The 26,332-nt window shown below is 38.4% G+C and overlaps 1 protein-coding gene and 1 long non-coding RNA gene across 3 annotated transcripts in view; both read right to left on the bottom strand.

The window, feature by feature from the left end:
* Nucleotides 1-25,859, bottom strand: part of l1camb (L1 cell adhesion molecule, paralog b) — a 64,135-nt gene extending 38,276 nt beyond the window's left edge. Inside the window, exons 1-14 of one of the 2 annotated variants that reach the window (XM_059527134.1) lie at nt 25,696-25,859; nt 10,927-11,152; nt 9,447-9,461; nt 8,230-8,332; nt 7,375-7,544; nt 6,276-6,401; nt 5,999-6,169; nt 4,340-4,454; nt 3,559-3,743; nt 3,333-3,464; nt 1,272-1,415; nt 964-1,075; nt 629-789; nt 156-315 (exon numbers count right to left, since the gene is read on the bottom strand). In XM_059527134.1, coding sequence (XP_059383117.1) covers nt 156-315; nt 629-789; nt 964-1,075; nt 1,272-1,415; nt 3,333-3,464; nt 3,559-3,743; nt 4,340-4,454; nt 5,999-6,169; nt 6,276-6,401; nt 7,375-7,544; nt 8,230-8,332; nt 9,447-9,461; nt 10,927-11,047 — 1,715 coding nt within the window. In that variant the 5' untranslated portion in view covers nt 11,048-11,152; nt 25,696-25,859. The remainder of the gene's footprint in view (nt 1-155; nt 316-628; nt 790-963; nt 1,076-1,271; nt 1,416-3,332; nt 3,465-3,558; nt 3,744-4,339; nt 4,455-5,998; nt 6,170-6,275; nt 6,402-7,374; nt 7,545-8,229; nt 8,333-9,446; nt 9,462-10,926; nt 11,153-25,695) is intronic. The other variant, XM_059527135.1, reaches the window with a different exon arrangement.
* LOC132117826 (uncharacterized) lies at nt 4,707-5,804 on the bottom strand. The gene is made up of 2 exons (XR_009425851.1): nt 5,118-5,804; nt 4,707-5,016 (listed from the first exon to the last, which is right to left on the bottom strand). It is a non-coding gene; the product is annotated as an uncharacterized LOC132117826 (long non-coding RNA).
* Nucleotides 25,860-26,332: the final 473 nt, after the last annotated feature.

Here is a 26,332-nt window from a genome sequence, read left to right as displayed (position 1 = left end):
GGCCAGTGAACTTTTACACAATATTTACTCAAAATAAACACAAAAACGAACAGATTTAACAGGAACTTAGCTTTGACATCACTTTTGTTAACTGCCGATTGGCTGATACCGATAAGCTCAAAATAGCAGAGATAAGTTTTATGTGCTGTGTTTACTTGTCATCATTAGCAGATGATGTGATCTTGTGTTTGTCCTTCTTCCACTGAATTGTGGGTTGTTTTAACATGTGGTCCACTGTATATCTGCACTGCAAAACAGCATCATCTCCATGTAAAACGCGCAGATCCTGAGGAGGGTCCACAATCTTAGTTCTGTCTGGAGACAATAATATAAATCGACATTCATCACCCATTTCAACTCATTAATGTGACATACAGAAGAGTCAATGATTCAAAGACTTGAATGTGTTTTTGCACTAGGTTTTTGGACTACTTCACTCCTTCAACCCACATTGTAGGGAACATTTTGGCTAGGATGTGCAATCATGTTTTGCTGTTTGCTATTGTTCCTACAATCTAATATATTAATGTCAACCAGGATTTTCATCAACAAAACTTTTGAATGGCACTGTGCATAAAAAAAAACCTTCAGTCTGAAATGCGAAAGGTTTGCACGGAGTTAGACTTACTCAAGACCTCCAGCACAGCACTGATGCTCCTGTTGCTGTGTCTCACTGAGCACGTGTACGTGCTGCTGTCATCTTCACTCACATCACTGATCTGAAGATTTCCATCGCTCGTCTGAGACATTTTAGCATTGGCTAGAGCTGGACCAGAGTTGGTAATCTCCCTGCATACACAAATAAACCGAATTACATTTGTATTATAAAAATGGGTCTTTTCTTCAATCATCAAACACTTCAAAGACGACAAAAAACGTAAATGAAAACTGATTTCTCATGTCCCAATCCCTTTAAAACATAGCAAATGTGTTTCGAAAGCAAAACCAAAAGCCCACGCTCACCAGTCGACTTTGGGTTGTGGGGAGCCAAACGTGCGGCACTGCAGCAGAACCGTTTGCCCTTCTGTGGCCTCGTACCTGAGACCGTCTTCTGTCAGGATCTGAGGAGGCAGCTCTGGCACACAGAGGGGAAGCTGTTTACTCACATATACAGTAGCACCAAAAAGATTCACATTTTCCATATGCTTGTTGGCATGAATCCATTCATTTTTAAGAACAAACCCTCATTCATTCTGGAGTGACCCAACCTTTCTACAGCATGGAGCAAATCATGCAACTAACTGAAGGGCACTGGATTAAACGGTGCTCACCAACTACATGGACATGTGTGTTGATCAGGATATTGCCGTGTTTATTGGTGGCCTCGCACTGATAGACCGCCGTATCGCTGTACTGAACGTCAGTCAGGATCAGTGTCCCTGAGCTCACATGCCGTCTCAGGTCCGGGTCCGTCCCTGCCACACACAGAGACCAGACAAACTAAACCTCAGACTTGAGTAGACGTGAACCACAGAGGTCCACAAAGAGAAAAGGGTCTGAGTGTTAGGAAACAATGACACATTTCCTATTGGGTGGCATTTACCAAAGAAAAAATCAATTAGATAATTCAGACTTAATATTTAGGACAATTTCCTGACATAAATATATACTTGTTTAAACACTTCTCTCTTTCTCTTATGTCCATCAATTTCACCCAACACTGCAAAGACATGTCAACTGACACCAAGGAGCCGGAGATGTTTGCAGCTTCACAAAAATGGATAGAACTAATAAACACATATATTTGATATTTTCACTAAATCTGAAACTCTTTTGTAAAGCGTCAATCTAAGGTAGGGTTGGCACCTCCAGCGATTCAAGATAATTCACGACCCAACTCTCATTAAAACAACAGCAACAACAAAATGATCAGTGAGGAACTCATAACTCAACAGTAAACCATGAGAAAACATGGTCAAGTTGTAAACTTACAGCAGAAAACATTAATATTGTTATTTTTTTTAATTTGATAGTTTAGAATTATTAATTATTAGTCTTTTTTGACAGTTCTGCAGCTGTTACCTGGATGGGATTAATTGTTATTATTATTATTTTTTTTATTTAAATTTATTTGCTTGATTTAAGACTACATTATTATGTAATTATTTGTCCCATTTTCATCTAAACAATTCCTTTTTTTTTTTTACTTATTAAAATGCCAAATTGTTTATGACATATGATTTATTATGTATACATTTATGATTAATATCAATAATAAATAATTAAATAAATAAATAAATAGGGCCTAAGATTAATTATAATATATTGACTTATCTGTCTAATCATGTCTAAAAATGTAATAATGTTTACCAAGCTCTGATAATGTATGGAATATTATATTAACAGACTCCAAATTTTACTAAAACAATAGGCCTATACCTTTAGAAGCATGGATGTGTCTGCCGCTTTCAATGTATCGTTCACACAAAAATGAAATTAGTCATAATTTACTCAGGTTGTTCTAAACCTGCATTTAGTTCTTTCTTCTGTTGGACACAAAAGATGATACTTTGAAGAATGTCTCAACCGCTGCTTGTAACTTCCATAGTAAGGTAAAAACAAAACAAACAGACAGATGCTTCTGTTTGAATGCTTCTCTGTAAAGTGCGCATTCATCAGTTACTGGACAGACTCATTGCTAACTTGCCCACTCTGCCCTACATCTGGAGAGTCTTGTGTTCAACAATTCAGATGTGAGCTGGTATGTTTTAAACCACACAGGTTTGTTTACCTGTCAAATAGCTTTAATGGCACGCATTCTGGTGACGCCAAAATCACACGCAAAATTACCTTCTCTAATACTTCTTATGAAACTGATTACGTTATAATTGCTACTATTATTATAAACAGTGCAGAATACTTAATGTTTATTCAAATGTGTTGGATTTTGTTAAATACGGGACAAAAGGACAAACAAAAAGATGCGTCCCCTATCAAATCAGTACGGGACACGTCATTTTACCTTTGAATACTGGATGATTGCGTATTTTAAGGGATGGGTGGCAACCCTAATTTAAGGACACATAAGATGAAGTAGTGAGGCTATGCATCAGATGGCACTATAACAGAGAAAGTCATGGTTGAACTACAGAAACTGCAGAATTCACTTCTTAATTGACCTACAGGATATTCGTGTAATTAGCCACCTGGTGATGCTGTCAATTGTGTCAAAGTTTTTTGGTTCATTCAGGTATATTTCTTTAACATAGTAATAAAGCCTTTAAAACTACACAAAGTAAGTAGACCGAGACTAAGAAATGTATTTTTGGGCTCACTGAGAGCTCTTTGCGTCTCATCAGCGGATCAGTGTTTGGTTGTGCATCTGTTGGTACCTGCGATGGGAGCGCCGTTGATGCTCCAGGTGATGTTTGGGGTGGGAATCCCCTCAGCCTGACAGTCCAGCCTCACAGTCTCTCCTGGGGCGTACAGGTGGTTCTCGGGACGCCTGGTCCAATACGGAGCAGCTGCCAACAATAACCACCACTCAAACTGTTAGAAAAGCATGTGATCTGTTGTATTATATAGTGTGTCAGCGTGTGAGGAGTGTGTGTGTCTTACCCTCTACCGTCACAGCGTAGTGGTGTTTAACAGAGCCCTGGCTGTTTTGGGCAGTGCATGTGTACTCGCCATCATCTGCCTCCGACACACTCTCGATCTGGAGCCAGTGCTTGTATTGTAGCTTCTGGACCAGCGCCGGAGACAGAGGACTGTCCATCCGTTCCCACTGCACCTTTGGAGTGGGGCTTAAACAGAAGCAAAATTTTGTTTTACTAAGAGTTTCATATTGAATCTAGGGGGTAAGCTATTAGACTGTAGCTGTCAAATGCGGCTTTACTGAGCTCTGACTTGAACAGATAGAAACAAAACGCTACTGGCTATTTTTAAAAGGGGGAGGGGCTGCTAGATATGTCCTGCCCTCTCTTCCTGTTTCAGTTGAAATTACGTCACTGCGTGTTTCAAGGCACTTCAGGGGACCTTTAATAAGGCTGTTTCTACTTGGGTGATTATTGTCACAATATTACATATGTATAATATCCATTATAGGCTGCATGCCTTGTTACCTGTTTATTGGATTTATGTCTGCTCTGTTTAGTCATGTGTCAGTGCTGTCTTTGTCTTGAGAAGAATGGTTGATGAACGCTTGGAATGTGATTTTTGAACTTCAGAGAGCAGCAGCATGTTTTATTCAGACATTTAAACTGACAAAACACTTGTAAACCACAGTAAATATGTGCAGTACACGTCCAAGTCAAATGTTACTTGGCTGATTATTTTTGTTGTTGTCAGCTGAAGAGTAATGTCTGTTTGTGAACTGACAGAACACTGGCTGAATACTCACAGGCCTTCTGGGATGCACTCTAGAGTCAGCGTTTGACCCCTGAGCACCAGGTAAGAGCTGTGGGATCCCGCTGGCTTCTGCAGCTGGGGCCGCCGGAGCTTCAACACAGAATTTGCTGTGGAAATAGAAGAAGACATTAAAGTGTGTGTAACCTATGTAACCCTGCATGGTTCCCTGAGGAGAGAATGAGGCACCGTGTCATAGTCACACTTCCCTCCATAGATGTGAATATTTAATACAATTATAATAAAAATTTTATTTGTCTTATTAAAAAAAAAAAAAAAAACATTTACCATACTCGGTTCCAAATCCTAGAGCTCTATTTTGGTGAAATGTTTTAAATGCTGTCCATAAAAAAAAAAAAAAAATTTAAAGTCTAAGTAAAATAAAACTTAAAAATAAATAAATAAATAATTCATAATTAAGATTTCTGATTTTGTTGTTGTTTGTAGCAATACATTTATTACGGCATTAGCTGCCCTTTACCTGTGTTATTTATTTCTTTATTTGAGACCCTGGACTACAAAACAAGTCCTAAGTGTACATTTTTCAAAATTGAGATTTATACATCATCTGAAAGCTGAAAAAAAAATAGCTCTCCGTTGATGTCTGGTTTGTTAGGAGGACAATATTTGTCCAAGATACAACTATTTCAAAATCTGAGGGTACACAAAAATCTAAATTCTGTGAAAATCCTCTTTAAATCCTGTCCAAATGAAGTTCTTAGTAATGCGTATTACTATTCAAAAATTACGTTTTGATATATTTATGGCAGAACATGTACAAATATCTTCATGCAACATGATCTTTACTTAATATTTTTTATATTTTATCATTTGTAAATCTCTTTGGATAAAAGCATCTGCTAAATGACTAAATGTAAATTTAATATCCTAATGATGTTTGGCATAAAATAAAAATCTATTATTTTGACCCATACAATGTGTTTTTGGCTATTGCTACAAATATAACCCAGAGACTGCTTTTGTGCTCCAGGGCCACATTTGTTCGTTTTAAGGGCATAATCCTCACCCCACCCAAACTCCATGGCTCAGTAAATTTTTTATAACATGCCTATCAAAAGTTAAAAAATAATTCTAATTAAAAGCATCAACAAAAAGGATTTGCTCTTTAGTATCCATAATATTGCCATTGCAATGCTTAGACAAAGTACTGTAACTGCTCGCAGTGCTAGTATTACTCATATATTGTTTTCAGTGATCCTCTTTGGACTATATACTGTTAGAAAAGATGGATGTTGAGTCTCCACTTCCTTCCACTATAGAAAAGTGAAGTGAAAACTTAATTTGGAGCCTGAGTCTGTGGAGTAGTGATCACAATCATGACACCACACCCTGGTTTTATAGCATCAAATAACATACATCAGTATATATATAATTGATGGAAATAATCTTAGGGAAAATGTTTTTGAAGTGTAATTAGATCATTTAGTTTACATGGAAAGGTTTATGATGACCTTTCCTGCAGTCAGCCACCAGGCTTCAAAACTTCACACACTTGCTTTTGGACATGCTTCAACTTGCTTCTATTGGTTTTGTGTTTTAAAGTATAACCTGGGTTTTGTTCCTAAGTCAAATCATAATATTACTTGATCTGAAACAGAGAGTATGTGACTGAATCAGTGGAGAGTCTACACACAGGGTGTGACGCTGATGGAGATGCGCTCTTTAGGGAGGATGACGCTGGCGCTGATGTAGTGGGCATTGCAGGTGTAGTCTTCTCTGCTGTCATTGACTAGTAAGTTGGCAAAGTACAGATTTCCATCAAGACTAGTGGTCACCCGCTCATTCAGAGGGATGTGGCGCAGCTCTGAACAACAAACAATAAATGAATAAAGAGAGAGAGAGAATTAATCAGTTCAAGTGTTATGCAGGGCAATCGAGTTTGGCAAAAGTAGATTCAATAGAAGACTTACGCATGTCCATCCAGTGTATTTTGGGAGTGACAGAGCTCTTGGGAGGGTTACAGTAGAGGACTGCGCTGTCTCCCTCCTCAAACGATCTTGTTTTCTGCCTCTTCTCTTTGGCCAAGGTTGGGATGGCTGTGAAAGAGCCAGAAGAATTTATCCAAGGTTATCCAGGCATCTTTTGCATGTGAATTCAATTTGTGAAGAATGGCTTAATGGAGACCTCAAGCTCGCTCTTGTTCTGAATACTGACCGGATCTCTCTGGAGCCATAATGTCTGCTCACTAACTGAGATATTGATCTGTCCTTCATTTTGTTTTCTCCAGCTGGCTTAAAACACACACATCCATAATGGACCTGGATTCAGTATTGGCTCTTGACAGTCAGTGCTGAGAAGGTTACTTTGGGGTAATTAGTACTATTTCAGTTACTTTATGAAATGAATGTAACTAAATACATTTGATTACTTTTCAAAGATTTCTAGTGAATATGTTCAACTGTTGAAAGGGTAAACCTTACATTAGGACTCAACACTAATTACTATCAATATCCTACATCACTTGAATTAAGATTCATTTTAAGACACAGCCACCACAAAATCAGACTTTAGCACCTCTTTTTACCCTGAGATCGTTCTGAGGTTAAATAAAGATTTATAATCATAAGATTTAGTTTAATAGCTATGATGAAACCAAATTGTTGCATAGATATGAAAGGAAATGCTGGAAACGAACAATGCCTTTGAAGAAATAACATTAACATTTAACATTTTCGTAAACTTTCGTACACTTTTTCTTTTTCCTCAGTAAACGGTAACTGATTCTAGTTAGATTTATTTAACATTTTAAATATGGTGGCAGTTCTGTGCTCGGCACTTGCTGCTGCAGATTTTACTCTCAATCTGAGTTTCATCACCCAGTGTGCGCTTGTTTTCTCCACTCAAACTGATGCATGCTGTCACACTGAGCACAGCTGCTGACTGTGCCATTGTGGAGAATGGAGAGGCTCATCTGGGTTTCTGTGCACAAGGAACCATGCTCTTTGCATTCTGCTTTTCCAATCGTAACCACTGAGGCGTAGTGCTTGTGACGCTTGAGGAGAGACTCACGCTCTGTGATCAGGTGCGCCAGGTCTGAGACGGCGGTTCCCAGCTCATTGGCCACGTAGCAGCGGTACGAGCCCTGATAGGATCGGAGCTCCTCTTTATCTTCTGCTGTCAGGGTCCCAGACTCAAACAGTTCCCTCCTAAACTCTTTGCCATCTTTGACCCAGCGGAAACTGTCAGTGTAAGGCGAGAAAAGAAAGACAATTTTAAATCTAAAGTGGGACAGTTAAGACACATGTACAGTTGTGCTTGCAAGTTCACTTCCCTGAACTACAGATGTTTCCATATGATCCACAACACAAAAAATGAGCTGTTCGCCTTGGCTTGATTCTAAATATCATTAGCTGGGTGATCCACAACTGTTTGCTTTGTAATAGCTGTGTGTGAGTCCCTTGTTCATCATGTCTGCCCTTCAGTAAAATCCTCCAGCTCCTGACATTCTTTGCTCATCTTTCACGTATGTGAACCCTTTCCATTAGCAACTGTGTTGTTTTTTACACTGAGGATGACTGAGCAATTATTACAAAAGCTTAGCACAAATATCAGGGCTGCCCTGAGTTGTTCCTTGAGATCCACCGTCCTGCAGCGTTCAGTCCAAACCATGCTGCGACACGGCTGTCTGCAGGAGGTTCAGGAGATCTCCAGAAACCGGACTGGGCAGCCCTGCTGTATAAAGTGATGTCAAAGAGATTATGAATCACCAAAAATGATTTGACTTTTCAAGTCCTGGGTGTCTACAATCCTGCACATTTTGTTGACATTTACAGTATCTGAAACAAATGGTTCTAATGATTTGACATACAGTAATGTAGCAAAGGGGCTGATGTTTGGCAGAAGGAAGGACCGTGCCAGACTCACCTGGGTGCCGGGTCTCCACTGGCTTCACAGGTCAGATTGACATCATCCAGAGAGAAAGCAGTGTGAGACACGGGCTGAGCTGTGATCGTTGGAGCTTGTTTTACTGGGGAAAAGATACAAAATACTCACAAGAAACCATGGTTGTAAGCAGTGTTTTGAGTTAAAGGTAGAGTTCACATCTGCTGGACATTAAAAATGCTCCTGAACCTAAATCAATTTTTCTCATGTTGTTTCCTAAAACACCTATAAACATTTGAAATAAGTCTGTAATAAAAATGACCAAATCTATCCATTTGTTTTAGTACAAGGTTCTTCAAAAGGCGGCCTGCAGGCAATTAGGCCAGGGAGAGGAAAAATGTTTGACCCGCGCTAATTTTAAATAATGTGGTATGAAAATTCAAACGCAGCAGCAGAAAACGAAATTACATTGTGTCTACACCAGACGCATTGCAACAAAATACAGCAGAACCCATTATAATCAGTGATGCTGATGTGGCACGGCACGACAGAAAACTGATGCCTTGTTCTATTTATGATGCACTGACACCAAGTTGAGATGATTTGCAATGCTTTGCCGTCCAGTGTAGATACGATGTGACAGAAGAAAAGTGAAGGAAATAGACCGTTCAAATGACTGATATTATCTTTGTTATGGAATACACGTTAGTTCACAGTTTTAACATACAAGTTTGCTTTAATTTATATTCAAGATCTGAGCTTGAGGCTTTCAACGCAAAATAATATTCAAACACACATATTAGACTCTTTAATTAAAGCACATAATCATTACCTGATAATCATATTTTGTATGTTATTCCTACTGCGACGTCACAGAAAAAAAAAAGAAAAAAAATTCTAAAATAGAATCCTGTGTCGCTTATTGTTGCGAATGTTAAGGACAAAAACTACATGGAAAATATAGTATTTATCACATTGTGTCATGTTTGGTTGGGACACACAGTGTGACAGCTGATTTGCATGGAAGACATTGAGAGCCACACATTTTTTTTTTCTCTCATTTGTTTTTAATATTCAACAGGCAAGTACGTATCTAAATGAAACAGACAACTGAGGAAAAAAATCTGAATATATATCTTGTGAACATCTTGTGACTATTTTAACAAAAGCAACAATAATAATTGTAACAAAAATACTAATACCACTATTACTAATAATACAAAGAAATAAAGTAATACAGAGGGATCTGAAGTACTTACGGTTGTTATATGTGTCTGTTAGAGCGCAGAAGGAAGCAGTGAATGAGAGAGAGAGAGAGCTCAGGGTTAGGCAGACTCATGCAGTACTCAGACCATGAGGCGTTTCTGTTGATGTGGGACAGCATCCTAATGAAATGCATTTATCCAAGTGAAATATTTGTTGTGACTAGCTACTCACCTTGCACATGCACAGTAGGGCTGTCAATTCATTACATAATTAACAAAGGGAAAAAAATTACTAGTTAAATCGAAGGCATTTTTCCGCCCAGTGGACCAGTGATGAACAGCTCACTGACTGATATAGAATGCAGCTAAATGCAGGACGCTGGGACCTGTTCGAGGTGGGGTTTTTTTTTTTTCATATTTATATCATATCACTAGTAATGAGTGCAATATCACCACAAGGACAAGCAGTTAATTTTTAAAAACAAATTAATTAATAATAGATTAATTAATTGCCACATTGTGTAATCATCATCTTTTGCTCAGAAATCTTTTTTTAAATAAAATAAAAAATAAACATGACAAATTCTAGTTTATGGGGGGCAAAAAAAGATCTTTATTGTCTTATTATTTCCAGTGAAATCTTTTACAATTGGATCCTGCTCTCATTTTCATTCGTCTTTAAGTTCAGCTGCATTACAGAAGATGTGACCCTGAATAAGGATGCAGCATATCTACCTGCAGAAGGAGCACACCAGACAGCGGCTAACTGTTGTGCTCTGACTAGCAGCTTTTTTTCTCAAATCGACTTGAATGAGCCCATCAAGTCATATTTACCAGGAGGTAGACCAGGGCATCAAACTCAGTTCCTGCAGGGCCACTTTCCTGCAGAGTTCAGCCCTAAATCTAATTAAACCCACCTGAACCAGCTAACTGAGGTCTTCAGGATTTCTAGAAACTTCCAGGCGAGAGCTTTGGAGCCAGTGGCTCCAGGAGACAGCTGTTTCAAACTGCTGTAAAAACTCAAAACGAACTTCATTTTGGCCTGATTTTGTTTGAAATGATGTCATATCAGTTCGGTTCTTCGGTTTTGTTTGAAGTATATCGGGGTCTTAAAATTTTACTTTAGCATGTCTATATCCCCCCCGCCCCCTATTGTATTATTTTTTTTATATGTGTGCTTTCAGTTGTTCCTACACTTTGTCATAAATTTTGAATTAATCTTGGAACGGTAGTTGATGAATCATGATTTGTTTGTCAAAACACTGTTTGTGCATTAGGTTAGTGAATGAGACACTGTGTCTTTGACCACATAACTGCAAATTAAGTCCAATTTTAAAGTAAGTCCAATTTAAGTCCAATTTAAAAGTATTTCTTAACATACCAACAAATACAGTTTTATATCAAAAGAGTGAAACTGCACCTACATGGTGGTTGTTATTCACCATTTGAGGAATGACACTTTGCAAACACTGTACTTGCACATTATAGAAGATTCTTTCTGAAAGAGGTAGAGTTTGGGTTGGATGCTACTCACAATCAGGAGGTATTATAATGTATCCATGTATCTGTAGCACATTGAGGAGGAGGAGCAGCAGATGAAGATGTGTCCTGTTGCTCCCTCTTCTGCATGCCGGCTGACACTGAACTAGAGGCATTCTGCATCAAACCAGCAGCCACTGCATGCAAACACAGCTGGGTCCAGACAGCCTCCACCGGAGCAAGAGACGGCTCACGTGTGACTCTGCACGCTTCTGATGCTTCTGCATGAGAAAGAGGAGAGCAATGAAGAGGGCCCAGATAGAGAGTGGGTTAAAACCATTGAATCAATGTTAAAAATAGTTAATTTGTCAGTGTTAATGACACTGAATCAATATCATGTTTGCACCCACAATTAATGATGACAAAAAAAATCTACAAACCACCATTATTCTGATAAGTGTTGGCTTTAGTTGGGATTTTGACTCTTGATAATTCATCATGTTTATTCTCTCTCAGTGCTTACAGCAGTGCTTTAATATAAACACATGTGCATTAATAAAGAAAGAGATGTTTTAAAATTAAATTGGAGTAGATTATTTTTTGTCATGGGTTTCAAGATGAAAATAAAGTTGAAATAATAATGTTAAAGTTGATCTTCCATTACTGATGCAAATGTTTTGTTTGGATGCAAGGATACTGTGGCGTAATATACAGAAAGATTTAGACATCAACACTCATCATGCAACCATCAACAATGGTGATGATCATCAAACTAATTCAGATAAACGGATCAACTGCAATGCATGCTGGGAGTCACAAATGCGTTTTGTACTATGTTGATACCCAGCATGCATTTCAGCATAAAATCTTCTTTTGTTGATTGTCACCATTGTTGAGTTTCATACGCTGATTCTTGAAGTCTACAACCCGAATTCCGGAAAAGTTGGGACGTTTTTTAAATTTTAATAAAATGAAAACTAAAAGACTTTCAAATCACATGAGCCAATATTTTATTCACAATAGAACATAGATAACATAGCAAATGTTTAAACTGAGAAAGTTTACAATTTTATGCACAAAATGAGCTCATTTCAATTTTGATTTCTGCTACAGGTCTCAAAATAGTTGGGACGGGGCATGTTTACCATGGTGTAGCATCTCCTTTTCTTTTCAAAACAGTTTGAAGACGTCTGGGCATTGAGGCTATGAGTTGCTGGAGTTTTGCTGTTGGAATTTGATCCCATTCTTGCCTTATATAGATTTCCAGCTGCTGAAGAGTTCGTGGTCGTCTTTGACGTATTTTTCGTTTAATGATGCGCCAAATGTTCTCTATAAGTGAAAGATCTGGACTGCAGGCAGGCCAGGTTAGCACCCGGACTCTTCTACGACGAAGCCATGCTGTTGTTATAGCTGCAGTATGTGGTTTTGCATTGTCCTGCTGAAATAAACAAGGCCTTCCCTGAAATAGACGTTGTTTGGAGGGAAGCATATGTTGCTCTAAAACCTTTATATACCTTTCAGCATTCACAGAGCCTTCCAAAACATGCAAGCTGCCCATACCGTATGCACTTATGCACCCCCATACCATCAGAGATGCTGGCTTTTGAACTGAACGCTGATAACATGCTGGAAGGTCTCCCTCCTCTTTAGCCCGGAGGACACGGCGTCCGTGATTTCCAACAAGAATGTCAAATTTGGACTCGTCTGACCAAAAAACACTATTCCACTTTGAAATAGTCCATTTTAAATGAGCCTTGGCCCACAGGACACGACGGCGCTTCTGGACCATGTTCACATATGGCTTTCTTTTTGCATGATAGAGCTTTAGTTGGCATCTGCTGATGGCACGGCGGATTGTGTTTACCGACAGTGGTTTCTGAAAGTATTCCTGGGCCCATTTAGTAATGTCATTGACACAATCATGCCGATGAGTGATGCAGTGTCGTCTGAGAGCCCGAAGACCACGGGCATCCAATAAAGGTCTCCGGCCTTGTCCCTTACGCACAGAGATTTCTCCAGTTTCTCTGAATCTTTTGATGATGTTATGCACTGTAGATGATGAGATTTGCAAAGCCTTTGCAATTTGACGTTGAGGAACATTGTTTTTAAAGTTTTCCACAATTTTTTTACGCAGTCTTTCACAGATTGGAGAGCCTCTGCCCATCTTTACTTCTGAGAGACTCTGCTTCTCTAAGACAAAGCTTTTATAGCTAATCATGTTACAGACCTGATATCAATTAACTTAATTAATCACTAGATGTTCTCCCAGCTGAATCTTTTCACAACTGCTTGCTTTTTTAGCCATTTGTTGCCCCCGTGCCAACTTTTTTGAGACCTGTAGCAGGCATTAAATTTTAAATGAGCTAATTAAGTGGATAAAAGTGTAAAATTTCTCAATTTAAACATTTGCTACGTTATCTATGTTCTATTGTGAATAAAATATTGGCTCATGTGATTTGAAATTCCTTTAGTTTTCATTTTATTAAAATTTAAAAAACGTCCCAACTTTTCCCAACGTTGTAATTGAATCAGCAATTGTATTTTTTTTTTTTTTTTTAGTACTTTCTGTTAATTCATAGATGTGTGATAGCTGTATCACTGCTTTAATCTCACACTGTAGAATCACACATAAAAAATACAACACACTTATGAGCAATTATTTAAATAACATTACAATGATTACAGTCACTGAATCAATGGTTGCTAGCTCTCAGGGAGATACCGAACTACACCACAAGACAAATGTACCCTTACCCACTAGAAAGCATTAAAAAATGGAAAAAAAAAGAAGAAACAGCCGTTAAACCAAAAGGTGCATAAAAGACAAACTCTCATTATCCATTCATCCATGGTAATGACACCGTTCTAAAGACATGAACTTCCTTCAAGAAGAAAAATTTATGTGCGAAATTTCATTACCTACACAGAAGAGAGAAAATAAAGAAAAGAAAAGGGAAGATTCATATATTAGTTTAAATAACAAGAAAACTCATATAAGGCAGCAGGGTGAGCAAGAGTATTTTTACATTATCCTTCAGAGCAAAGTGATGTTTGACGTCTTTTTACTGAATATCTCTCATGTGATCATAGCAACCACACACAATATAATCAACTCTGGGCATCTACAATCAGATACTCAGCCAATGGCTTCTAACAGTGGCATTAATGCACCTATGCATTAACAGACAGAGTAGACACTGACAAATGCCATGCATTAATATATATTACACACACAAGCACACACACACACACACACACACATATATATATATATATATATATATATATATATATATATATATATATATATATAAACAATAATTCATCTATATATATTTTTTTTTAAATAACTGGAATGAATTAAATTTCAATGCCAAATCTGAGAAAATACTGTAAATTCATACATAGTTAATAAGGGCTTAAACTATAAAAGCTTTTATTTAAAGTAATAACTCTCCCCTCTTTGTCTTGTTCTGAACATGAGCGGCAGGGAGGAGTGCAGCACAGTGTGTGTGTGTGTGTGTGTATTCGCACACACACACTGAAATATTGAGCAGTGGCAGCTGTGGTGGTAAGTGCCATTAATGGATGAAGTGGGGGAGCAGGCATTTATCGTTCTGTCCATCCGTCCATCCATCTGTATTTGTTTTCCAGACAGTTGATTCAATCATGCTGAGTCGTAGGATTTGTTCTGTCTGCCATACCCTGTACTTTTCTAATCTATTATATCCCTTTTCTTGGGTCTTCCTTGGGCTGTGTGTAGGTGTGCATGATTTTAATGTGTGTTCATATTATCGCAGCGATTTACATACAGATGTAATTCAGAAACCAGCATAATGCTGTTCTTGCCTAATGTGCATGGCTCACCGCCTCCTCTCCAGCTTCAGCTCCATTTCCATGACAACAAAATCCCATCGGAATCCCCCAGAACACACAGACATGGCTGCTGAGGAGAGTCAGGCATATGTGGAGCAGCCAAGCACTCAAAGACAGATGCAAACACTGTCACGGATGCCTCTGCCACACTATTGTGCACGCAGACTACAAAAACCACAAAGCTCAAGCTCAACACAAGCAACACTTGCCAATTTCTTTATATTCCAGAAACCAGCTTAAAGCAGGAACTGACTCACAACTGGCTGGACACAGCGGACAAGCAGCCGACTGTGTGGATTCCCGCCATCAGGGCTGTTAGCTAGACCGGCTATAAAGGTCTTCATAAACAAATGGGTCCTTCAAGACATTATATTGGCTGAAAAGCCCTTAAAGGGGTCATGAACTGAGAAACAAAAATATAAGTAAAATATAATAAAACATATAAGAGGTAATTGTGCTATAAAAACATCCTGTAAGTTTCAGAAATCTTGTTGTTAGTCTTAAAACAGCTTATATTGAAACGAGTCTGCAAAAACGACTGCTTGTGGAATGTGCCACTCTGTAATATTGTAGATAAGCACCACCTCTGCAGAAGATAAACACCTACTTCTACAGCACTGCCTTTTTAGCCTCACCCACTGATTCTACATCACTGTCTGTTAAGCCCTGCCCACTGATTCTACATCATTGCCTGTTTACCTCCACCCACTGATTCTACATCACTGCCTTTTTACTTCCACCCACTGATTCTACATCACTGTCTGTTTAACTCCACCCATTGATTATACATCGCTGCCTTTTTACCTCCACCCACTGATTCTACATCACTGTCTGTTTAACTCCACCCATTGATTATACATCGCTGCCTTTTTACCTCCACCCACTGATTCTACATCACTGTCTGTTTAGCCTCACCCATCGATTCTACATCACTGCCTGTTTACCTCCACCCATTGATTACACATCGCTGCCTTCTTACCTCCACCCACTGATTCTACATCACTGCCTGTTTAGCTCCACCCACTCATTCTATATCACTGTCTAACTCCACCCACTGATTCTACATCACTGCCTGTTTACCTCCACCCACTGATTCTACAATACTGTCTGTTAACCTCCACCCACTGATTCTATATCACTGTCTGTTTACCTCCACCCACTGATTCTACATCACTGCCTGTTAAGCCTCACCCACTGATTCTACATCACTGTCTGTTTACCTCCACCCATTGATTTTACATCACTGTCTTTTTACCTCCACCCACTGAATATACATCACTGTCTGTTTAGCCCCACCCACTGATTCTACATTACTGTCTGTTTAGCTCCACCCACTGATTCAACATCACTGCCTGTTTAGCTCCACCCACTGATTCTACATCACTGTCTGTTTAGCCCTGCCCACCGACTCTACATTACTACCTGTTAAGCTTCACCCACCGATTCTAAATCACTGCCTGTTTACCTCCACCCACTGATTCTACATCACTGCGTTTACCTCCACCCACTGATTCTACATCACTGTCTGTTAACCTCCACCCACTGATTCTACATCACTGCCTGTTTAGCCTCACCCACTGATTCTACATCACTGTCTGTTTACCTCCACCCATTGATTAAACATCACTGTCTTTTTACCTCCACCCACTGAATATACATCACTGTCTGTTTAGCCCCACCCACTGATTCTACATCACTCTCTGTTTACCTCCACCCACTGATTCTATATCACTGTCTGTTTAGCTCCATCCACTGATTCAACATCACTGCCTGTTTAGCTCCACCCACTGATTCTACATCACTGTCTGTTTAGCCCCACCCACTGATTCTACATCACTGTCTGTTTACCTCCACCCACCGATTCTAAATCACTGCCTGTTTAGCTTCACCCATTGATTCTAAATCACTGCCTGTTTAGCCTCACCCATCGATTCTACATCACTGCCTGTTTAGCCTCACCCATCGATTCCACATCACTGTCTGTTTACCTCCACCCACTGATTCAACATCACTGCCTTTTTAGCCCTGCCCACCGATTGTACATCACTGCCTGTTTAGACCCGCCCACCGATTATACATCACTGCCTGTTAAAACCCACCCACCAATTCTACAGCACTGCATGTTTAGCCAAGCCAAAGGCTAAAGAATACCCAAGACATGTCACTCACATAGTTTTGAATGGGGAAAATGCAACACATTATGGCCACTCAATTGCAGGAAGCCCCTGCAAGCAGCCGACTGTGTGGATTCCCGCCATCAGGGCTGTTAGCTAGACCGGCTATAAAGGTCTTCATGAACAAATGGGTCCTACAAGACATTATATTGGCTGAAAAGCCCTTAAAGGGGTCATGAACTGAGAAACAAAAATTTCCTTGATCTTTCAACATATAAGAGGTAATTGTGCTATAAAAACATCCTGTAAGTTTCAGAAATCTTGTTGTTAGTCTTAAAACAGCTTATATTGAAACGAGTCTGCAAAAACGACTGCTTGTGGAATGTGCCACTCTGTAATATTGTAGATAAGCACCACCTCTGCAGAAGATAAACACCTACTTCTACAGCACTGCCTTTTTAGCCTCACCCACTGATTCTACATCACTGTCTGTTAAGCCCTGCCCACTGATTCTACATCATTGCCTGTTTACCTCCACCCACTGATTCTACATCACTGCCTTTTTACTTCCACCCACTGATTCTACATCACTGTCTGTTTAACTCCACCCATTGATTATACATCGCTGCCTTTTTACCTCCACCCACTGATTCTACATCATTGCCTTTTTACCTCCACCCACTGATTCTACATCACTGCCTGTTTAGCCTCACCCACTGATTCTACATCACTGTCTGTTTACCTCCACCCATTGATTCTACATCACTGTCTGTTTATATCCACCCTTTGATTATACATCGCTGCCTTTTTACCTCCACCCACTGATTCTACATCACTGTCTGTTTACCTCCACCCATTGATTATACATCGCTGCCTTTTTACCTCCACCCACTGATTCTACATCACTGTATGTTTACCTCCACCCATTGATTATACATCGCTGCCTTTTTACCTCCACCCACTGATTCTACATCACTGCCTTTTTACTTCCACCCACTGATTCTACATCACTGCCTTTTTACCTCCACCCACTGATTCTACATCGCTGCCTTTTTACCTCCACCCACTGATTCTACATCACTGCCTTTTTACTTCCACCCATTGATTATACATCGCTGCCTTTTTACCTCCACCCACTGATTCTACATCACTGTCTGTTTATATCCACCCACTGATTCTACATCACTGCCTGTTTAGCTCCACCCAATGATTCTATATCACTGTCTGTTTAATTCCATGTACATGTACTAGGTGAGCACACAACTCACCTTATGAAATCTCATCTATGATTATTTGGTAAGAACATGTAAATAAAAAACTGTAAAAAATAAACCAATACACTTTTTTCCCCAGTTGCATTGCAATAGAAAACTGATAGCTCCACCAAGTTGTAGTTTAATGCAACAGCAGCAGCTTTGCACCAAACCAAAAGCGTGAATTTGATTGGTTAGCCAGTGTTTAATGTCAGGACATCATCAGACACAGACCATCTGTTCAAGTGTAACACACAGCAGAGCCCAGAATTAATGATCTCCCTATTCCCCACAGAACCCTGCCAAAATAACTCAATGATCCCGCCCCTAGAGGGACTCCTCCAAACAAAAGCAGAGCGTCCCATGTGTGTTTCCCATCCAAGCCTTTCTTTAGCTGTCAGAACATATTCACATTTACATTGAAATCAGCATAAGACTCTGCACAGGAATTTACAGTTCTGTATTTTGGGAGGAATTAACACAATTTCTTAATGTAAAATAACAAAAAAGGCATTACAAATAGTAATTCCAACTCCAAATTCATTAAGCTGTAAAACACTGGGCAAAATGACACTGCATGCATTGCCATATATTATTATAATAATATATTATATAATAATGTAATTCATTAACAGAATGTACATGACTATTTAATGATATCACACCAACATTATAGAGCTGTTTTTCTCAAGAGCTCCTTTATCACATATCAGAGCTTGCCAAATCATTTCCTGGAAGACTTCTGGAACTGTCATGTATAAGAGCCCTATTCAGTTCACAGTGTTCACACACACACACACACACACACACACACACAAACATTTCCGCAAAACAGCATGGTTGACATTTTGGGAATTTAGGAATAAATGTCAGTAAGCTGCTAGCTATCCGATGGCATGAGATTCTGGAATAAAAACTAAACAAAAACAAATAAAAATACTTTTTACTTCAGATATAAAGTATATAAAAAATAAATTAATAAAAGTAAAGAACGTAGAATGTAAAACAAGAACACCTTACTTATGACAAAAATAAGAAAAAAAACTTAACTATTTTCCGGTTAACACAACATTTTGTCAAAAAATACTAAGAAATGTGTGTCAAAAATGATATCCCATTCCCAGCTTTGTAAGGTGAATGCGTCACATATATATATTTACATACTCTAACACTCGCTATTCTTTTTCCATTCTATCTACTTTTTTTCTTTTTTTTATTATAAAAAATCTGTTCTCTATTCTTTTTCTTTCTTTCTTTCTTTCTTTCTTTCTTTCTTTCTTTCTTTCTTTCTTTCTTTCTTTCTTTCTTTCTTTCTTTTTTTGCTTGCGGTGTGTACCAGGAATTCTTACAGCATTGACATATTATTGCTCTTTTGTTGGTTTGATTGCTTCTATTGTCCACATTTCTAAGTTGCTTTAGCATCTGCTAAATGATTAAATGTAAATGTAAATATATATTCATTAATCAATGTGGTTTGTGTTTTATTTAAATGGAAATCAAATCTTCCAGTGTCAGTTTAGCTCAAACCAATGAGTAAGCACATTATTACAGTAGCTAGGTTGTTTGCTGGGAGCTGGTTAAAGGCCCAGAGAGAAGCAGGGAACCGATCAAACACGCTCTGCTTTGATGGAAACTTGGGAAGATCAAGTTTTTTGCAGTGGTTGACGGTAGATTTTGTGTAGTCGACTGAAGATGAGTATTGAAGAAACAAAAAAAAGGCTTTTCACGAGTTCACACTTATATATGATGAACAGAGTAAAGGTTATGCGTATTTGGCATGCTGTCTGGAGAGAAGGCTCCGAGCTTGGTTTTAAGCCCGGTGAAGGTAAGGAGTCGGGGTGGTGGAGGGATGCTGAAAGAGATAATGAAGGTAAGGCTGCTTTGATTATTTAGGGTCCTCTTTTGTGCTGATTGGATAGATGGTCTAATTACTGATGATGGACTGGCTGTGTTAATTATCTGCCCTGCTCCCCTCGAAATTTGTTATTAAAACATCACTTAGTGTAACATGCGACCTGTCTGTAATTCACAACAGTTACTACATTAAATCGAACAGAAAGAGGGTTTGGATGCTTAAAAGGAATTTTGTAGCATAAAACTGAAATGACTTGACTCTCTGGACACAGGGAGGATCTGTGACATCTCAGTAGCAGAAGATGGTTTTTATACGGAAAGATGTCAAAAGAGAACACGAGTGATGATGGGAAACTGAAAGACGGGACAGAGTTGGGACAGAGGGAGATGATCAGGTGACGAGGGCTCCACTGTATGTGACTGACCTAATGACACATTTTTTAAATCTAGTTGTTATTTTTATTCTTTTATTATTTAACAGTGTCTCAGTTCTGTTTCTCCATTAGCTGATTCCTGAAAGTATATATATAGTATATATATATATATATATATATATATATATATATATATATATATATATATATACAGTACAGACCAAAAGTTTGGACACACCTTCTCATTCAAAGAGTTTTCTTTATTTTCATGACTATGGAAATTGTAGAGTCACACTGAAGGCATCAAGGGCTATTTGAGCAAGAAGGAGAGTGATGGGGTGCTGCGCCAGATGACCTGGCCTCCACAGTCACCGGACCTGAACCCAATCGAGATGGTTTAGGGGTGAGCTGGACCGCAGACAGAAGGCAAAAGGGCCAACAAGTGCTAAGCATCTCTCGGGGAACTCCTTCAAGACTGTTGAAGACCATTTCAGGTGACTACCTCTTGAAGCTCATCAAGAGAATGCCAAGAGTGTGCAAAGCAGTAATCAAAGCAAAAGGTGGTTACTTTGAAGAACCTACAATATGACATATTTTCAGTTGTTTCACACTTTTTTGTTATGTATATAATTCCATATATAATTCATAGTTTTGATGCCTTCAGTGTGACTCTACAATTTTCATAGTCATGAAAATAAAGAAAACTCTTTGAATGAGAAGGTGTGTCCAAACTTTTGGTCTGTACTGTATATATATATATATATATATATATATATATACTTTCAGGAATCAGCTAATGGAGCATATATATATATGTGTGTGTGTGTATATATATATATATATATATACTGTATATATATATATATATATATATATATATATATATATATATAAAGATATAACACATTTTGTATATATACTGAAGCGCTCCATTTTTCATCTGTCTGCCTCTGAGTCTTTCCACACATCCACTCTTTCACATCCTCAAACAGAATGGAGTCTTTGTTTTGTTCATTGACTCATTTACTCTGAATAACAGTGAGCATATCAGCACGTCCCCAGAGTCCTTCTGTGTTTTATATATATATATTTATATGTGTGTGTGTGTGTGAAAGAGTGGATGTGTGGAAAGACTCATAGGCAGACAGATGAAAAATGGAGCGCTTCAGTATATATACAAAACGTGTTATATATTTGAATAAATATATTGTTCTCATCAAGCCAATCAACTTTCAAATTGACATTCAAATGTAAAAAAGCAAGCAGTTTGATGACAGATTCAACATGTCATCTAATGCCGATGAAGCAATTTGAGGAAAGTAAAAACCAGAGCTACAAACTCTCACGCTACAGACTCTGTTCTCACACTACTGTATGAGAGCATTTGTTCATGCAGTGCCAGTGACGTTTGTCTTTATGAGTTCTTGTTTTTTATATTTATAACATATGGAACAGTTTTGCTTTATCAGATGAGGAAGAAGAGTGCTGTGTCCATGAATATAAACATGACTCAAAATGTGATATTGATTCTTGTTTAAAAACAAGTAATGGCTTACATTTCAGAGACAGTAACTGTGTTTTTTTGCTCTATCCTGCTTTTTCGTAGCGAGTCTACTGCGTTTAAAATGATGAGAGGTTTCTCCGGTTTGTGAAAGTCCCACTGAAATCATAACGATCATTATCCATAAGTTTGACTGAATAAGCTGTCATTTTGTTCTATTTTCATATGTCAGAAGAATAACGTAACGCTTGGTATTTTAATGTGATGTGGCAAATCACTGGACGAGCTCTTCTCAGGCCGCTGCATTCTTTTCCTTTTTGTTTTCTGCTGTAAAAATATGAAAAAATATGACAACATACACAGTACTACTGCACATTTCTGTCCTGCTCTCCATATCCCATGAAAGTTTCACCGGAATGCACTAAGAATCTCTCGTTCACTTCTCCCCAAACCCACATCTCTTTCGTAGTCGGATGTGTTCAAATTGAATTGTTTCCCTTTTTCACTTCTAAAGCCTTTTTCTTAAATAAAACTTCTGCCACGAGCAATGGATCCAACATGAGACAATGGACCCACAATTCAGTTTGGCAATGCTTGATGTCAGGACAGGTTTGCACTTAGTAAGAAAGTATTTTTGCAGCGTGCTTGAATGAATGAAGTATTTAAACAGCGCTTGTGCTTTAAAAAAGGGGAGGAGACTGAAAGAAACTCTGGGTTTATCGAAGAAAACCTGCTCCTGACCAGGGGTGTGTTTCCCGAACAGTGATGTAAATCACTGATTAACCCCCACGGTACGATGCATTGTTGTGGAAACTAGCCAGTTATGAATGTTTCCCTAGCACTGTCGCATCTCCGGTGTTTGAACCACATTAGTTCAACAATTTAGGGCTATCATTAATGACGTCATGCGCATGAGTAATAACTTCTGCTAATTAACTGATTGGAGATCTCTAAGATGCTGCTGTGGTGATCAAGGCACCCGGTGACTAATAAATATATATTCCCTGTCATTTTGCTTTAATTGAAGTTTGACTACCTGCAGGTCCCTCTTTTAAGGGCTTATAGAAGACCCACTAAAATGGATAGATTTAAAATGTGTATATATTTAAATAGATTGCACTGCATGTTAGCTTGCTAACTGTGCCCAAGAGCATAATATTTAAGCCCATATGTCTTGCAAACAAGAAACCATGCTTCTAATCACCGTTGGAGATCTGTAGTTCCTAACACACAAGTTTGTGATGCTGATTGTGAATGTTTGAACTATGGTTTCAGGAAACCCTGAATCGTTGAACTGTGTGGGTAACAATGGAACTTGCAACCATCGTTGGCTAACGATGCTTTTGGGAAACGCACCCCAGGTTAGGTTCATAGAGTAAGTTACCATGGTAACTGACTCGGAGTACAAGTTACCTCTCTTTCAGAAACCGGCTTGACTTACCCTGCTTTCTCAGGTTTGACAAACCTCCCATTATGAAACAGAAAACCTAGAGTTTCCCTCATTTCAGGCTTAACATACTCAGAGTTATCACTTAACCTCCTTTCTGAAACAGAACCCATGTCTTTAAATTGGAATAACTGAAGAAGTTTAATTGAAAAGTGCACTTAAGTAACCGAAAAAACAAAGCACTCAACTGTCGCAGCTTTAATTACGTAGCAAAGGGGGAGGGGCTATAAGACTCCGATTATTAATGACAAAATAACCTTTTATAATTAATACACTACATGGTTGAGTACATAGTTCATAAGTGCATAGTCATTTGGGACACAGCTGGAGCGAATGATTCAAAAATCATGAGTCACTTTCTTCATCCCTGAATAAAGCAGTCCCTTTGAACAATTTGAATGACTCCATGACTCATTACTTAAGGCAGTGATATATTGTAACTTTTAAATATTAGTGTGGCATTTGCTTAATAATGATGCATGAGCCAATGTGTTATTATAGGAAATAAATATAAATATGCTCTCATTTAGTTGTGACTACAAACTTTGCTGGCTAGGGGCCTGGGTATAAATAACTTATGATGCAATATATATATATATATATATAATATTATTCTATGACTTATAAACAGGCATGCCAATATTTACATATTTAGTGCCCATATTTTAATTAAGGGTATGTTATAATAGCAACACTATGAATACTAATTTAATTATACAACTTAGTTAGGTTATGTTGAAGATATGAACATGACTGAAATATACATCTAATTCATTGAGTAATAAACCCATTAATCACAGTAAGTATTAAAAAACAGTATCATTAATTTCAACACAACACTATTTCCGGAGACTCATCTTAAAAGTAGTTCTCAAAAGTATATATATATTTTTCTTAATAAAAACAAATCTAACAACATGTCCACAAATCCAACATTAACAGGCAGACACAAAAACCTTTGATATTCAATGATGGCATAAATCACATTTCCCAGGGGCAAAAATCTGATCAATTAACCTCAAAACTGTTTTGACTGTATAAAACTCACACATATTGACAAAATTTAAAAACAATGTAGTCATTCATCAAGAGTGTTGAGAATGAGATGATATTTTGTGTCATCTGTGATCAAGAGAGGAAATGAAGGTCATCGAATCGCCCTACTGTTAACACAACATCCCAGGATACCCAGGATCCTCTTTAAAGAGCACCACACACACACACCACAAAGATAACATAACATTTTAATGACCATCTAAAATGAATGCACCAGTGAGTGTGTGATGGCAATATGACTAAAAGTGTAAAGTTTTTCAATGAAAATGTTTAGAGTAATATTAAACTAATCCAATCTAATCTAAAAACAGACTTTTCATTTAGTTTGGACACTCTTCCGGTTCAAGCATGATAAAGATGGCTAATTGTAATGGCTCCTCCGCTGCACAGCCCTAACATGGAGCGCTTCAGATTTCAGGTTGTCAGAAACAGAAGTCAGCCTCTATAATGATGAACGGCAGACTTCAGGAAGAATAGCTTTGTCTTACCATTTGCTCCAGTAAAGAAAATACTAATTTCCCCAAGAAGGAAAAATACAGAGAGATTGAGAGACAAAAGATGACAAATCTACCGTCATTCCTCAGCTGCTGTGGTTGTAATATTTTAAAGTTATTTCATTTTATTATATGTTATTTAATATTGTTATTCTTGGTATAATGGGTCATAAAACAAAGTATAGTGGCATATTTATTTATCGTGCAGTATTTAATTATGTGATGACATGCTTATGATTCAGCATTTTGCCATATTGTAATTGAGCACAGTGAAATCAAAGTGAAATTGAGTTAATCCTGGGAATTTAATTTAGAAATAGATTATTACTAACAGATTATTATCATATATAGTTCTACATCATAACAACCACGCCACATGAAGAAACAATGGCTGAGCCCGTTCACCTGCTAGCGACACACACACACACACACACACACACAGAGATAGGCGGAGACAGCTAAAAAGCAAAGAGCATTGCTAATAAAACACAGAATTTGTAAGATACATAAAGCACATCTTTCACTCAGACGTATCTGATGTTCTTCAAGGGGCCGTTATGCAGCAGTCAGACTGCATTACACAAGAAACAAATGAGCTGCAATGTCTTACTGTTCAGCAAACTGCTCCCAAGAATGAAACAGAATAGACATTGTCCTGCTTTTACATTAATACTTGTGTAAAAATGTCTATCAAATTCTATCAAAATGATTTCCAATTAGTGGTAATTATAAGACATACTGACGCCATGCTGCAATGAAGAAAAATCCCTTTTATTTATTTTCTTTTATTTCCTTCACACACACACACACACACACACACACACACACACCTGTGAAATGATCGGAGACTCTTACCTTCACAGACAGCGTAAAGGTTTTGGGTTTTGGGCTCTTCTCTGTTGACAGGGTGACACGCCTTGTTCTCCGTCTGTCTCTCTTTCTCTTTCTCTCTGCTCATCCCATGCGCTGGCTGAGGGCGGCTGGGATGCTGCAGTGAGAGGAAACACACCCTTCTGCCCCTCTGTCCTCCTCCCACACGCCTCTGATTGGTGGAGGAGCAGAGGTGACATCATCTCTTTCTCTGCTCTTTCTCTTCCACCCATCCCCTCCCTTCCTCTCTTCCTCTCTCTGCTTCTGTCTGAGCCACAATGGAGAGGTTTGGGCTTTTCCTCTCCTTACCCCTGCAACTCTTCAAGGCCTTTTCCAGAGAAGACAACCCTTAATCACCGTCTTCACAACAGCCTCACTCCGCCCCTTCGTTAGACTTTCCTGTTACGGTCACACCCAAATATTATGAACGTGTATTTCTACACAATGGTGGTGGCAGTGTCTTTATTTTAGGAATATTAATGGGTGCAAGCCACATATCAGATGGGAACCGTCATCATGGAAATGATGTAATAAGAGGCCTACAAGGAATCTTAACAAACAGGATGATTTAAAAACGAAATGTGATTTTTCTGTCCACTTGAGTGAGAGATGTCACCTAGTT

Source organism: Carassius carassius, chromosome 37 (genome assembly GCF_963082965.1).
Source record: "Carassius carassius chromosome 37, fCarCar2.1, whole genome shotgun sequence".
Taxonomy (NCBI): Eukaryota; Metazoa; Chordata; class Actinopteri; order Cypriniformes; family Cyprinidae; genus Carassius; species Carassius carassius.
This window is presented reverse-complemented; position numbering and strand designations above follow the sequence as displayed.